The sequence below is a fragment of the Triturus cristatus genome, chromosome 2_2 (assembly GCF_964204655.1).
Source record: "Triturus cristatus chromosome 2_2, aTriCri1.1, whole genome shotgun sequence".
Lineage (NCBI taxonomy): Eukaryota > Metazoa > Chordata > Amphibia > Caudata > Salamandridae > Triturus > Triturus cristatus.
In genome coordinates, this window is record NC_140582.1 from 851,480,474 (window position 1) to 851,497,491 (window position 17,018).

At 40.7% G+C, this 17,018-nt stretch overlaps 1 protein-coding gene across 27 annotated transcripts in view; it reads left to right on the forward strand.

Moving 5' to 3' along the window:
- The window catches only part of RBM47 (RNA binding motif protein 47), a 341,878-nt gene extending 327,048 nt beyond the window's left edge, over positions 1–14,830 (forward strand). For all 27 annotated transcript variants that reach the window (XM_085642210.1, XM_085642224.1, XM_085642211.1 and 24 more), the window contains 2 exons: positions 1,036–1,238; positions 10,193–14,830. In XM_085642210.1, the coding sequence (XP_085498336.1) occupies positions 1,036–1,238; positions 10,193–10,423 (434 nt within the window). In that variant the 3' untranslated portion in view covers positions 10,424–14,830. The remainder of the gene's footprint in view (positions 1–1,035; positions 1,239–10,192) is intronic.
- The last annotated feature ends 2,188 nt before the right edge of the window (positions 14,831–17,018 follow it).

Consider the following 17,018-nt stretch of genomic DNA (forward strand, 5'->3'; position numbering starts at 1 on the left):
AAATATTTGGTTTCACTTGAAAGATGCACAGACATTCATTGCACATGAATTTCACTTACACAAATCTGCTCCTTTTTAAAAGAGAGGGGTGCCAGTTCCATAATTTACTGAGTACAATAATTGGCTGGTAATGTTTTTTGAGATACAACTAATATGCCAGCTATGTAAGAGACACTCCCTCCTACTGGTAGTCATGGTATTATAGAGAAACGTTTCAGCTGTAAAAGGAGAAAGCTGTCCAAATTTAGGATTTCGCCAACTGAGGTTGACCTTGCCAATTCAAAAACCCTTTTAATTACTGAATTATAGAAAATATAGGTGGGCTTTTTCCGGGTTTGAAAGCTTCTAATGCCTCTGCAGGACCTCTTTGGCTTTTCAAGATTCCCAATCGTTTGTTTCAGTGTTGTGATTAAATCTCATACAAATTCATATGATCCAGCTCTTATGCTTCACGTCTGCTAGGACTAACCCAGTATGAAAATGTTCATGCGTGTATTCTGGAAATTTTGTTAATGGGATGATGGAGAGACAGTGGTGACTGTGAGCTCAGAATGATGCCTTTAAAACCAATTTATTAGAATGGAAGGTGTAGTAGTGTCTTAAAAATGTCTACGTGCACGTTCTTTCAGACATGTTAGGTGTTTTAGCAGTATATACTATTATAATGACATAAAATGTTGCTTTAGCGTCCATTTTATATTTCCATGGGTAAATTATGACGCAAACTATCTCTAAAATGGGGGGAGGCCTAATGCACAGTAGCACAAGCACTATGTGGGAGAAAGAGCAAGGGTGGGGTATTATAAAACGGTGCCTGGTTCTGTATTGTAGTACTAAAGGGTTCTGTAGGCTAAAGAATTGAGCAATGCATTAATTGCACTGGAACGTCCAGATTTTGAGAAATACTGACCATTTGAAGTGGAGCACTATATTAGTTAGGCATCAGCTCTTCAATTATGTATGAGAGCTTTGTTTAAACAAAAAAAAAATGGTTAGTCTTTCATGTTGGTAACTCGTTAATGTGATCTTTCATAGTGGCAATTCCCACTCTTACGGGCCAGTACTCCGTATTTCCGGCAGCCTCCGCAGCCAAGTTGATGGAAGAGGGCAAAATCCATGCTATGGATCATATGATGAGCCCGATTGCAGTTCAGACCGATCCAACCAGTGCAGCGGTCGCAGCAGCTGCAGCCGCAGCAGCGGGGATCCCATCTGTTTCAACCCCTCCACCTTTTCAGGTAAGTTCCCTAAATCTAGAGTTTTTTTATAACTCATCCACCATAACATACGCATGCAAGTGAATGTGTGTAGTATGAATTAGTGCATACTTAGTAGGCAGCATTTAAATGATAATATAAAGTAACCTCTGCACTTACTAATGTCTGGATTGATCATTTTCTTGGTTTTTAAGTCCTAGTCACGAACATAAATGGTTATGATGCTATCTTTCAGACTAGAGACACCAAGAAAGGATTCCTTTGCTGAAAGGTGTATAAGTAGCTAGTGGGAAATGGACTCCAATTTAAGAAGGTGTGGAAAGGGTCAAACGATCAGATGCAAAGGAAGGTTTGCGGCAAAGCAATGAAGTCAATCTGCATGGGTGGGCATGGCCTTTCTTACCTACCATTCACATTATCATTATATTGGCCATGGCATTAGCAACTAACATTTGGAATTGAGCCCGAAAATGCAACAAAGCTGTGCACGTGTAGTAAATGCCAGTTAGTGAGAGGTTGGGCACAATTGCAGTGGCGTTCTAGGGCAATTCATGGGTGTGGCAGAGAGGCGGATAAATGTATTGGCTCTGTAAAAAATTGGTTACGTTAAATTTAGAACTGCTTTGGTCGATATTTTTTGCAAGCCAGTATTTGTTTGCGATTTAGAAGGGTTTTGGAAAACTGCCATGTGTTGCTCAACACTGTTTGAAGCCTGTAGCCCATTACAGGCAGCCAGGCTCCTAAATCAGAAGTTTATGTTCTTTATGAGAAGTTAAACTGATCCGGCCATGCGTGTGGAGCCTGGAAAAGTTTTAAAGGGAAATCGGAGACCTGCAAAAGTTGTGGAGTGAAGTTTAATGATCATTATTTTGTTGAGGTCAGATTGTGGATCGCCATCAATTTATTGTCTCACCATCAGTACCACAAGCTATCACCAGTAGCCAATGAGCTGCATCTTTAGTGCAGGAATGCATTTCAAACCTCAGGTGGTTCTTGCACATGCTTTTTAATGCCAAATTGACATTGAAGGTTAAATAGAGGAGGCCCACGTCTATGCACTAGCAAACCTGTTGTTCTCACTCGGTAATCGTGGATACCATGGCAATAACAAAACATTTCCTCACTGATGCTGTAGCCCACATAGGAGTATACTGAAAACCACTATCGATAGTACACCTTAACACCGGGCAATCTGAAAATACACTTACCTTATTGACTCAAACAGTGCCAGCAATGAAGTGGGGGAGAAATTATAACTTAAGACCCCTCAGCACAATTCCAACGTTGTGCAGTTATTTATTGGAAAAGATCTGGGTCAGACTGGCCTATAGGGCAGTCCGACAGTGCCTCAAGGGCTGGTCTGACAGGTCAGTGTGTGGACTTATTTGGCTGTTTGTGGGCCTGTTTTATGATCGGATGGGCCGGATTTTACTGTTGATTTCCCCGATTCTGAAACAAACCTTGCCTGCAGACAGAACAATTTAATGCAGCCTTACTTACCTGGCAAAACACTTATGCAGCGTCTTCACATGTTCTAAACTACTCCAATTTGCAAACGTGGGCCACTTTTTTAGCTATCTAATTCATTAATGGGAACCAACCCTGGAAAGGGTAATGAGCCTTCTACCACCAAGGGATTTTAGTTCTATTTAAGCAACTCCAGAAGCTTTTACTTTAATGAAATTATCTTCTGTGGTCTTCTAACCATTATCAGCAGTTGACCATTAGGTGGACAAACAGTTGTTGTCCAGCAAATGCAGCGGAGAGCCCTATCCGCCAAACTGACGGTGCACCGCCTCATTTAGAGACGGGCCCAATTGGCTTAGTAGACAGAATAATTCCTCTGACGGAGTAGGGGTCATTGGAGAAAATATTTACACCGACAACACTATTTAGCGTGGATGGTGTATAGGCTTTTTTCCCCCTGTCCATCACCACGAGGAAAAACCTAGCAGTATGGGATAGGAAAAGAAATGACCTCTACACCCAAGAAGGAAGCTCAGTATACAGAGCTGTTCGTAGGGCTGTCAGGATGGCAGAGGATTTGAGCATCCTTTGTCTGCCAAACTCTAAATCGGACCCTTTGACTTCTCAGAGTTTCCTTGTCAGAAAAGGATGTTTGCTTCAGACCTCTCATTCTGCATACAGACCCCAAAATGACAGTGTCGAAAGAATTCCTTAGCTGTCTGTTTATTGTTAGTCCACTCCTGTCAACTTTTGTTTCCTAGATCCAACATTCCAAAGAATGGACAGGAATGGATACATTTTTGTCTGCATCTTGGGATTCTTTAAATGTCTTCGTTTGAGGCAGGATAATGTGTTGGCAAAGTTGTGTTAACTCTGTGCTACAATGGCATACTATAAACTATCGAAGAGCGGTTAAAGGCTTCTCGGTAGGTAGAGTAAAATTGCCTAGGAGTAACGTAAAAACAGACTAACCAACTGCCGGGCAGGACTTGATCCTGGAGTTAACTGCCAGGTAGAGGTCCAAACAAGCAGGTTCCGAAAAAAGTGTCCCAAATCATCACGCTTTCTTTTTAAGAAAATCACGTTTTGTAGTCATTGTTTTTAGGTCTCGCCTGACCCAGCGCATGCGCTGGTCTGGCGAGACTTATTGAGAGGGCTCCAAAAAGTGCTACCAGGCCAGCCTAGAGCTACAGTGCATGTGCGCGGGCGCGCGCGCTGCGCTTTACCGTGATTACTTTCACTTCCGCGGCCGCACGGCCGCTTTGCATAGCCAATAGGTCTCGCTTTTGGGACCTTATAAGTATTTAGTTATGCAACTGTTGCATAGCTAAACACTTATAAGGTCCCAAAGGCGAGACCTATTGGCTATACCAATGCTTGTTTATTCTTGTTTAGAAGAGTCCTGCCTATGTTCATTTGTTTATCAACCCTCTGAAGTTGGGTCTATGCAAGTCTCTTGCTAAGCACCCAGACATAAGAAACGAATTATAGTGGTTGAGTATATGAGCTAAATCATTGTCCCTTTTGAATGTACAGTCAAAGGCCATGCTGGAGTTATGAAAACGGGTGCAAATGATGAATATCCTATGGACATGTCAGACAATTTTGTATCTGGATTGAAGTGCAAAGGTTGGAATCTTCCTGAGTGGTCTGGAAATTTAACGAATGAACACAGCTATACAATTCAACGTATATTCCCTTGGCAAAATATAACCTGCAATTTTGTTAATAAACAATAGAGTAAGAGGAATTGTCCTGCCACTCAATTTTAGACATAATCCAGCGAGACATTTATTCCTTCAAAGTCCATTTTCTATGCCTTTTAGGGACCACGTTTTTAGCAGAAATTGATTACTTGATTGTGTATGGGGTTGAAAATTCTAATAAAGAGACATGCACACAATCTATCCCTGAGTATAAACCTTTAGTATCTCACCAGGTCTTTTAAGTTTGGACACTGTCTTGCTTTATTTACTGCCCCTGAAAGGGCTCAATGTACGAATTACTGGTCACTATTTGCGACCAGTATTTTTGAGATCAGTACGCAATTTAACCAACTGACATATGTACTAATAGGTCGGGTCATTACATTCCGATTAAGAGTGGGTCACTTCCTGACCTACCTCATGAATATTAATGAGGTAGGCCTCAAATTACGACTCAGTTTGATTAGTAACCATTTCAGGGATGGTCGTCTGTTAGGGGTAGCAGACAGCCAAGTCTGTGATTGCCTTTCAACAATGTAAATTAAAAAAAAATGTTTTTTAATGCAGCCTTAAAGGAAACCGTGCTGTTTTTAAAAAGAAAAGGCTTCGTTTTGTGAATAGTTTATTTCAGAGTTGGCGCCTGTCCTCTGCCTACTCCCCGACAAACTTGTCTCTTTGGTGTACCACTTCCCTTTTGTTTATGCATTACCAGCTTTACTCTGGAGCCTGCAATTTTTCTTTGTTTTGCGACCAGATTGCAGTTGCAAATCTTTGCTACATCTTTTACCAAACCACTGTTTCAAAGGGAAGCCTACAACATGCTCATTCCAAAAAAGCAAATCAGTATGGAGTCACAGAGCCATTTTGGGAGTCAGTAACATTTTATCAACTCTTCAAATAGCATTAATACGTAGTATAAAAACGTTCTTGCAGTTGCAAACTGCAATTCAGAATGTTTGCGTCCAGAAAAACCTTTAGTAAATCTGGCCCGAGGCTCCTTCTTTGGAGTATGAATGGTGTGCGGAAAGCTCACACTTAGAACGTTGTATTCCAATATATTATACATAGTTGTGGCTTAACTGCACTCGCCACTCACCTTTTGCAACTGTGTTTTGCAGTCAGCGATTTCTTATAATGAGCCTGTCTGATTAACTGTTGCACTCCCTAATGGAAGGAGTACCATGCACAGATTTTTCAAATAAGGTGTGAGCCACTGTCTGTGATATTTTTCGATGCAGTTAACATCTAGAAACTATTGTTACTACCTGCATAAAGTTTAATCCTGTCTCTCCATTAATTGATGCATGTTCAAAAGAAGCAAAAATGTCAATTTCTTGAAGAATCCATTCATCCAATTGATATCAAACCTGAAGTAATTGGTCTTTATTGTACATATTAATATGTTATTTGCCATGCTTATCCATTGGAACACAATGAATAGTGATAATCTCCGAACCAGAGGTCGGAAGAATAATGCCATCTTAAGAATTGATGTGTTGGCTGTCACAAAACCCTCCAATCCCCCACCTTGGTATTAACATTTATCACAATAGAAAGCTGATTGATGCTAACCTGGTAGTCTCACTGCAAATTTGAAGCTTTATTGCCTGCCATGCACATTTTTAGAACCATACCCACCTCTGTCAAGACATCCCATTTCCACACCACGGCAGATGCTTCATGCACTACAGCTTATAGCATCCTTGACACTGCCAGAATTTCAATCTCCGCTAGGATTTAAATTCCATTACCCAGCCACATGCCCCATCATAAATCCCACCTGCATAAAAGTTGGGATTCAGAAGCAACCTCCTTGGTCCCCTGTTGCTGGTAACACTTATAAACCTGAATACTCTAATTTCAAAACCTCTTTACTGACTTACGACAACACCTGGTTACTAATCATTCATGTATCCTTCCTGACCACCCACCAACTAGGCCTCCTAGAACAAGTTATGATATTTAAGGATGCAGCTGGTAAGATATAGGTGATTTATAGATCAGTCTCAAAAATGCTTCCATATCAGGGAGGAGGAGACTTGGTTGTATAAGACAGGGCACACTGGTCCAATTAGGTGGTGAAAGGGTGATATACAGACCATAGAGGGCCAATAGGCATGACAACATTTTAAAGTATGGGGAGGAGGTCACTTTATTCGAGTGACAGTATAACCTTTGTGCTAAAGTGCACTGGTCTCTGGAACCCAGGTACGCCATAACACCTGTAAAAGTGTCCTTAAAGATATTTTAAAACAACTTGGACAAACCTCTCTATTGTTGGAAGATCCAACTGTATAAAAATGCACATTTTGCCAAAACTGGTGTATTTCTTTCAGAATGCACTGATTGTACAACTGAAGATCTACACAAACAATATTTTGGCATATTAATATCGAGGACCGACTATTAAGGTACAAAATATAGGTTTACTATACCTAACTCCACATCTATGGGTCTTCAAGATACATGTACAGCGTAGGTAAATTTATGTGTAGTTTGGTATAGAATTGCTAGACTTACCCATAAATATTATATATTCAATATTCTGTACTGTCTATATTGTTGAATCAATATTCAGGGGACACCCCATACCAAACTTGTTTAAGCTATTGAACAACATATCTCAAGATTTGTGAGAAAAAGATGGGAAAAAAGTAGCCCAATAAAGGGGGGGGGGGTTAGCTTACCCCAGCACTCATTTTTATTTCTGGGCAACCCAGTTGCTGAGAATACAATTTTTAAGAGAACAATATAAAACCGTAGGACTCGGATTGTCAACATAAAGAGAGCTCGCCTATCCGAACAAGCAAAAGAGTTTTGTGTAGATTTGGCTCTCTTAGCTACTTTAAAAAGATGCAACTAAAACCCTTACCGATTCTTCATCATGTTGCAAGGATACAATATCTACAAATACCAGGAAGAATAATCCAAGGTTCCAAATATATTTACCGTATCATCTAGGACATTGTGGAAGTAGCGATGCAGAAATTGATAACATTTAGAGCCTGATTAGTGAGGATAGTACTTTCAAATAAGGTCTACATTGTCAATACAAAAATCAGTGTAAGTTGCCACTACTTCAGTGTGTTCGGATTTTTATTTGTGTATATATATATATATATATATATATATATATATATATATATATATATATATATATATATTTATATATAATTTTTTTTTTTTTTTTTTTTTTTAACAATAACATTTTTATGGAACCTCATTGGCTGATAGAACTTCCGAATACAAAACTTTACATAAACATTTAATATCCAAATGGAATATTAACGGCCAGTGAGCCAGATATAGTTCTCCAGGTTAGAAAGATCTCATTAGCATTCCCCTAGTGAAATGGTACCTTACGATCCAACTGTCTTTCACCAGTTTTCTTTCAACCTGGAGACTATATTCCATCCTGTATAAAAGAAACAAATTTAGTGATGAGGGAACCTGTTGTCTTGGATGTCAAGCAGATGCGGTTAAGCATCTTCTCATGTTCACAGAATGTTTGGCTTTATCTCACCCTTGGAAATGCATAAAGAGTTTCTTGGAGAAAACTCTAGATGAAAAGATACATATTGATGCAAAGTGGATTATTATTGTATGAAGTGAAGAAACCGCTACATTAACTAAAGATGTACAGATAGGAAGATTTATGCGTGCCATTTTTGCTTTTGCTCACATCATTGCTCGACAGTGACTGGCGATCACCGCTCTTACATTCAAAGTTTGGTAGAATAATTCTTCAACTATGCAGCCATGGAGAAGATCATTGCCTACCAGAGGAATACAATAATCCATTAGTAGCTACTATTAATTGCTGTATAGATGTAAGGATTATTAGCACTCCTGATTAATGTTGTGAAACTACATTAATGTTAGTAATCTCTCTTCCAACAATGTTAACACTTCATGTTAAAATAAAACCACAAATATGGCTTTCTGCTCACTCTGCACTCTTTTGATTCTTCTATTACTATTTCTCACTAACCGCATGTTAATCCCTCAGTGAACCAGGAATGTTAACCATCTTTGGTGATGGGGGTGAGGTCGTCAAGACACTTTTGTTTTCTAAGTTACATTATTTTTTGTAGTTCCGCTGATTTGATGCCTCAATAACTATATAAGAGAGCAGAGACCTATTTTTATCATCTGAACCCTTGTAAATATCCGGGATGAATATCTGCGAGAACAAACACTGTTCCCACTTGGGAGAGCCAGTTGTAACATTGCATCATTGCCAGAGCCCCATGGACAGAATGTAATAGTCTTTTTACAAGTTGCACAAACTGGTGGGAGGCAATAGGTTGTATTAGGTTGAGAGACCCAATGTGTTAAATGACCACCGTCGATATCGCAGGTTTTCCAAGTGAGATTGTCACGCATTTTCATGAGTTTAAGTGTTGCTGTAACAACCTAGCATCTCAAATGTGAGGTTTCAGTGGTTCCTCACTACCCAGGACCTTCTGTACTCGTCTGCAATGAAAAGATGGCCTTCCAAGTCGTCTTGATTGTGATGTATCTCAGTTGAGTATTTGAAGCCTAATTGAATGTTTGAGTCTGCACTCTGTACATCTTGGTTATCACAGTTGCAATTAAGATACAATATCCAACCAGAGTTGTAATTTCGTATGAAAGAGCAAACCTTTCATTACATAGTTTAGGAAGTGCATCTGACTTAGCCCTGGCATTGAGGAAGCTGGTGGCTCACAGCTAGGAAGCACAGCAGAAGGGTTGGGTTGAAGAAGCTCTTCCACTATCTTGTATGGAACTTCAGCTAGTGTCCATATTTCTTAGCTTGTGGGCAACACTCAGCTGACAATTATTGCCAGTTCATCCACAAAGTTCAAAATCAAATCACAACCATCATGGCTGGACCAGAGGTTCATTCCTGATAATAGTAACTGTGGAGAGCAGGTCTTTCCATGCTTCCAGATGCAATATGGGAGGAATTGTCCACATTACATCAGATGGGTAGAATCTCTGTGGTGAGGAACCTTTTGTATTTGCCCCAGACAAGCCCTGGAAATAGAGGAAGCTGAGAGAGGGAAAGGGCTGCCTTTGTTGCTTTTTTGTGGATAGCAGCCATCCTTCATCTAGATTATTGTCAACAGCTTCTTTAATATAAATGTAAGAATTGCAGAAGTCCCCCTCCCCCATCAGTGACGGGTGCACTGAAGGTGCAATTGCTCAATTACATGCTCAGTGCTTCAATCAGCACATGCTCCAGTGTTGGCAATCATTGTTGCACAACTAAAGTACATAATGATTGCATTCATTAAAGCAAAACCACACACAAGATCCTACCTTTCCACGTCACGACATATCATTTTCATGAGGATACCCATAGACATCATCCCTTGGTGCAACTACTGCTCCTCAAAGACTATAAAATACTGACATCATCATGGACCTCACCAATAAGCCTGCAGAACCTTAGAGTGCACCATGGGTATCCGTAGAGGGAATTAGATCTGCAGGTTGTCTCTTAGGATTAGGGGCCTCTTAAACTGAGCCAAAATAGAAAAAATATAAAAGGGATCCTACCAGGCAAACTAAAAATGGATAGAAATGAAACCCCTGCGGAGGCATCCAGGGAACCTCAGCCATGCTGTCACACTTATCTGTGGGAACATCTCAGCGAGGACATTGGACAGAAGAAATGTACAGTTGTGTTTGGGAGTGTGGATTTGTATTTGCAGAAAATGTACAAAATGCATCAGCAATGGTTATATGATTTTGGCCCATCCTACTTCTGTACCTCGCCTAACTAACTGTAAAATATTTTTTCTCTCCTACTAGGGACGCCCACTTACACCAGTGTACACAATGGCTCCCAACATCCAGAGGATTCCTGCTGCTGGTTTTTATGGTGCAAGTTACCTTCCATTTGCATCTCCCACCACTATTGCCGCCCTTCACAAGAATGCAGCGGCTGCAGCGGCCTACGGAGGGTACGCCAGCTATATACCTCAAGCGTTCCCCACAGCCACCTTCCAGGTGCCCATACATGATATCTACCAGACGTACTAGGACTGAACACAGAACAGTTACGAAAACACTGAAGGAACACTTTATTATTTATGAAGATAAAAACCTAAAAGAATGTTTGGACTGTAAAGTTTGATGCTAAGCCTGAAAGTGAAGAATATTATCATGTATGACCCATTTTTATTCTCCGGTGCCTGCATTAATGCATTTCTTATTGAGGTGTGTGTATTTGGTCTTATAGTGTATTTTTCATCCATACAGATTTATATTCAATGGTTTGGTTCCATAGGTTTTTTTTTTAAAAAAGCAATATATTTCAACATATTTGTGGTATGAAGGCTATTTTGTAGTAACTTCTGCACTCCAGAGATCTTTATTTTGTAGTGCCTTTCATAATATATAAACTATATATTAAAAAGCGCATTTGAGCAGCTAGGCTAACTCAAAACATATATTTTAAAGAATATAGTCGGTATTTAAAAATAGCGCCTTCAAGGAAAGTAATATTTTTTAGAAGGTACCTTATTTATGAAGTTATACTAGAAAATCGCATTTAATTTGGTAAGAGAACTCCAAAAGCTAACTGAAATGAATTAATTGTATTTGGGCCCGGTCTCTGTAAGTGGACTTTTTTGCCAAACTCCATTTCTGTGCCTAAATGCTGATTTATTCACTTATCTGGAGGATAAGGGCGAACAGGTTATCCTCTTCTTCTGAGCTGTACTTTGCACTAGGAGTGCTGGTGCAAGCCGGATGTGCAATATTCCATTGTGAAGAAAGGTGGTCATTCTTCTCTTTGTCTATATTCTGCGTGACCAGCCTTTCCAGCGCCTTTACCACATGTGCACGGGAGAAGCATTTTCCCAAGACTCAACGGAAGGCTTGAATGGTGCAGATCTGCAGACTTATTCCCATGGCTGTGCCTTTAAGTGACAATGCAGCCAGGTTCATTACGTGCAGGACTGATTAGACAGTGCCTACTCAGTCTTGAAGAGCAAGATTGCTCCTCAGACTATTACAACCCGGTAATGCTTTATGGCAGGTTCTGATGGATTTGTTAATGTCTGCATGCAATATTTCATTGCACTCGATGCAAAACAATCTTCCAGTGCATTGTCAATATTAAAACTGTGCTGGCCAAGGGCCTTCTCAGTTCTAGTGGGGCTAATCACCAATCTTTGCCCAAAGCCCCTTAAGTGCCTTTCGTAAATCCACTCTGGTGTATGGGAAACCCATCTACAGAGTTGAACATAGCCAGGGCAAGCGCACACTGGTTGTGTTTGTGGAACGATGTGCGATTGAGTATGCTCCTCAATCTGACCCTTTCAATTCCCCTATATCTTCCTCTTTTCATCATGTCTTTTGGATGCAATGGAGGCAACAGGCGGCAGTCTCTCTCTCATCACACTGTGCTTCATGCTATGACCGGCCTGTAGCTGCCCTCTGGTTGCCTACTTCTGTTTTTACTTGCTACTCAGTGGTTGTTACCCTGGCTAGCAACCTTTGATCTAACCACTCCGTCATCAAACAGAGAGGATTACAGCTCCAGGCCTCTGGGTGGTTGTGGACAGCAGCTCTGACATCCAGATTATGAGCCATCAAACATTTTTAAGATGTCATTTTCTTGTTGCCTCTAGCACGTAGAACTTAACTATGCATTTTTTTAATCAAGAGAAAGAGATCATGTCATTTTGATAATTATTTTTTAATAGTAGACCAATATTGTCTCATCAGGTCTAGTGCTACTTGCCCCACTATGATGGTAACACACACTACGGGTAAGGCCTTCCTCATGTTAATTAGGGTGTGTGTGTTGTGAAAACTTGTTGCCTTGTCTTTTGTAACCATGATCACTCACAAACAGCTCTGTGCCTTAGATACCTCACTCAGGTATGTCCTTTGAGGCTAGGTAAATGTTTGTTCACTCCGTCCCGCTGTACTTGTTATAACTGAGCCTCGTTTCTATGTGATTGACTGGTTTGCTGTGTTTAAAAAAGAAAAACAAGATGGCTGCTGCCCAACATTCGGACCGTGATATTGTGTGACATTTTCATCTAGACCTAGCCGCGTCTGATTCCTGGTTTTAAGCTGTCTGCTTGGGAATGACAGTATCCCCAAAGGTGGTAAAGATGGGAAGAAGAGAAGTCCACCTTGTAGCAATGATCCATCTGCCATCGGACAAGCCAGTGCATGTTCAGCACATAGCAGCTTATACAACATGGTTCTCTTTTTTGAAGTGTGCCCTCGTAGGCCTGTCACAGAAAATAAAAATAAAGCTCACATATGCAAACCTAGCGTGCCTTACTGTGGGAGGCAAATAACCAAACACAAGGACTGAGCCATATACCCAGACCAGAACCCAGGTCACATCATTAAACAAAAGAACACTGCTCCAGTGGGTGTGATAGATCTGTGGTTTAGCATGACCCACAGGACTTTTGTCCTTTTTTTTTTGTTTATACTGGGGGGGGGGGGGTCGCCTTGTCGGTGCTCTTGTCTGTCATTGTCTTGGCAAGCATCCACAGACTGTCACTGTTGCATAGGCTCGTGAGGAAACGTATGAATTTATTATGGATGGTGCCTTGATGGTGTTCATCTTCCAGTGTAGTGCTTAGTTTTCATTTAAATGCTCATGTATTTTATTCTTCTGAAGTGTAAGTTGTAGTGACAGAGAATGTATGTCTTCAGACAAGAACCTTGCAAGCTCTTGTCAGCAGGCAGCAACTGCATTATTTACTCTTTCGTCTTTCATCATGTTTCTTCAAAGATTTCGGAGGGCTTAGGGGTTTGTGGGTAACTTTAAACATGTGCTCAAACATGTTAAGTTTGTATATATTATCTTATTATATGCATTTTTAAAGTCTTAAGTTGCTGCATTTTATGGTATGTGGTTTGCCATCAAATAGAACCATTTTATTTCAATGTTATTCAGTTTGTCACGTTAGAAAGTGTATATTTTATTGCAGTGTTTTGTAGCCTGTTTAAAGGCTTTTTGTGTTTAGTGCATGTGATGTAAAACACAGTTACTCTTTGAAAGAATGTGGTGCCTCTTACCCAGTATTTGAATAGTTGCACTTGTGCCTTGATCACGCCATGATAGGTTGGTGAAGATTATGCGGAATTGGGACTCGCCACACATTTTTTTGCCACATTTCATGATGGTGGCTTGAGTGCCCCAAAAAACCTGTTGCTTATCTACAATGTAGAACGTACGATGCTGCATTTAAAATGTCATGGCGCATTCTCCCGGTACATTTCGATGACTCCTAGCTGTCAGAGGCCATATCTCAAATATCCATGCAGTGCCATAGTTTGATATGCCAATTCTCTGTTGGTGAATAATGGAGGCCCCGCTTTTCTTGTATGTCGGCAATGTGTACCGGTCTTTATAAAATAAATGTTTTTTTTTCTTTCAATAAGTCACACATTTTAGTAATTTGGTTAATGATAATTTTGGGGCCATTACAAAACTGTGTGCTATTTATTTTTGATGTGTGTAGAACACTCTGGTCCATGTGTATCTCTTTCTGTGGACTCAGTCGCACTACAAACCGTGGTCCTCTTGAGAGACAGGTGACACAACTTAGAGCTCCAGAAAATCCCAGCTGTTATCTTTTACGATTCCAAACTGCTTCAGCGTACCCGTACAGTGCATGTACATGCCAAAGAAGTGCTTATCCATGTACATGGGCTCAGAATGGCATTTGTTTGTCACTGGTGGTGGATGGACATGGTGTATGATAGGAAAAATTGTAAGGTCTGCTGGGTGGACCCGGAAGACAGTTGTCAGGCTGTCTCGTTGAACATATGTGCACAATTTGTATTTTTGTGTACTTGAAGACCTAGATAAATTAACTTATACCTGTTAGGGTTAACCACCAGCCAGCGCAGAGAGCCCTGACTGACAAAACGCCCAATTTTACCATTGTAGTTGCACGATGCATTTTTTGAGGGTGTCCTGGTGGTTGTTTTTTTGTTATTTTCATCATGGTGTCGATGTTTTTTTAAACACGAAATTATGGCATAATGCAAATTTAACTGTGTTTTACATATGTTAATATTTTATGTTCAAAATATCCTTACAGTGAAGAAGCCAAGCTGACCATGAAAGGCAGCATGTTGGTTGGCAGCTTGTGAGGTGTTTGTGAAAACAAACTCATGTGGTTTCTAATAGTTATTTCAAAACCATTTCATGTACACTACTGAGGTAAGTTTCTTGACCAGAAATGTGAGCTTTTTTTTAGAATGTTTAAAGAACAAAATATGCAAAGTAATAAAAAAAAAAAATGTTGTGTGCTTTACATTCTGAAGTGCTTTTTTGTGTTGCCTTTTATTATTTCTATTTTACTATGGTCTTTATATGGTAGAAAGTGTCTACATTTATTTAGAACTTTCTCCGTTTATATTATATTACTAGGATTAAGTAAATAAAGCAGTCTTTAAAATGAACTACCTTGTCTTGTTTTAATGGAAGAATGCAGGAACTTGTGTGTTTTTAGAACCAGAAATGCGTATTTAAATTCACTGTCTTCCTTCTCTTTTGAAATTCTGGATTTATCAGAATGCCATTATTTATGTTTTGGTGTAGTAGCGCACAGCCACCACAGACTCAGTGTATTGGTGTGCATATGGAGTTCGACCTCTTGGCTGGAAATATCTCGATCCATCCCCATGAAGGAATGACCACCAACAACATTAGCAGGGAGGATACATCATTCGATATGAACAACAACACTCTAGAACAAGCAATAAGTTAAAACTGGAGACCGAGGATGGCCTACAGTTTGCTGCCTATAGTTCTTTGCAATATCAATCAACCGCTTCAGGGTCATTCAAGGGTGTGATGTAATAGTGTTTGCAGACCCTCATTTTGCGAATCTATGGAGGTTAGAAGATGGTGGATAGCATTCAATCCATCCTTCCTGGTTCCTGCTGCCAATTTTGGCATTCCTTGCATGAATGGATTGCTCTGGAGGGTGGACGCCTTGGTTTAAGACAGAGGCAGGCTCCTGCATGGGTGGAGAGCTGATGCTGAGGATCTTGTTGTGGTCCATAAGGCTGCTTATTCAGATCCAAAGCCCACAGCGTGATCTGGTGGTGTTTGGGCAATCCGTGGCTGGAGTGCACTGGCATTATTAATCATGCAGTCGTCCCCTGGCCTCATCCCATGTGTTCATTACAGGGCACATATACATTACCTTACCACCCCATCCCTCACCTCAGATCAATGGCAATCAATGTGCAGCAGCTCCTGGTGTAAATGGATCTGGATTCGAGTGGGCCAATAGTGCTGGGTCTTGCGTTAGCTTGAGTTTGGGTGGGTTCTGTATTTGCAAGGATTACCCTTCTTCTTTTATATAGAGGAGAAGTCTAGGCAAGCTGTTAGTCGGGTGTTTGCGCAGTTGCCCAGCAGTCTTATCAGCAGAGTATGGCCAGCGGGGCTATGGTCCATTCCCTTCTCTTCCATGTTGATCCTACCTCCAAACAGAAATGTGCTATGTGCCCAGTTTTTTCAGTTTTGTTGAAAATGCTTGTGTTTTAAATGAAACTGCAATTTTATTGAAACTGGAGGAATAGCAGTTGTGTATGGGACGACATTGGCTTAATTATATGTTGCTCTTGCTTGACCCCCTTATCTTTCCTCTGTGCAATGGAGGACTGGGTGCTGGTGGTGCTTGGCCATAATGGTGGGGTTACCCCCTTAGTTTAAAGAATAGTCCAAAGAGTGAATGTAGGTAAGTGGCAAAGACCGCGCCAATGGGTTGGAGTGTTCAGTGGAGATGTAGCTAAAGTAAAAGCACTCTTTACTCACAAAGACTAAGTCGGGTGTTTGGGAGGGGATCAAGTCCTACTTTAAGGCTTACTGGGAAAACAACATGAGAAACAATGAGTGGAAAATCTTTCAAAATGTGGGTAAAGATTAACTTCACTAATTGGCCTCTTGTCCCACTCTGTCCATGTGCTTCCGAGAAAGCTTGTGCTGTTTCTCTCTTGAAGTCACTACACACCTCTATCGCCTCCCTAGAGGTCCTCTGTTGGAGTAGCATGCCTCAGAATCTCACTTAGCTTATTACACCCCATCCCCTTCTTGCAGTACAACCATAACCCCTCCTGTGATCTCCTTAGAAAGGCTTGTTCTTGCCACCATTTTCTTCTTTCGAAAACAGATCCTCCAAACTAGAAAGTCTTATTTATTTACCTATTTTATTTAAGGGATTTATAAAGCGCATAGCTGCCTGAAGGTTTCCAGCGCTGCCGAGAGGAGCATACATAATGTGAGGTCTCATGGGAACAGACAGGTTTGGAGTCTTTTTCTGAAACACTGTTCATTCTTGATTAATCTTAGTTCTGGGTCCATTGCATTCCAAAGTTCCAGGACAATGTGTGAAAAGGCTCTTCCACTCCATCTTGCTTTCCTTATCTTTGGGGTATTCATCAGGAAGCTAGCTCCTGGCCTAAGGCACCTGTTGGGAGCATAGGGAAAACCAAGGATTTTAATATTGTCGGGCCTCTCCCATGTAGGGCCTTGTGGGCTACACAGAGGGCCTTGCATTTAACCCTGGATTGAATTGGTAGCCAATGAAGCTTCTTCAGAGAAGATCTAACTGATTCATATCTGGGAATCTTGAGAAGCATT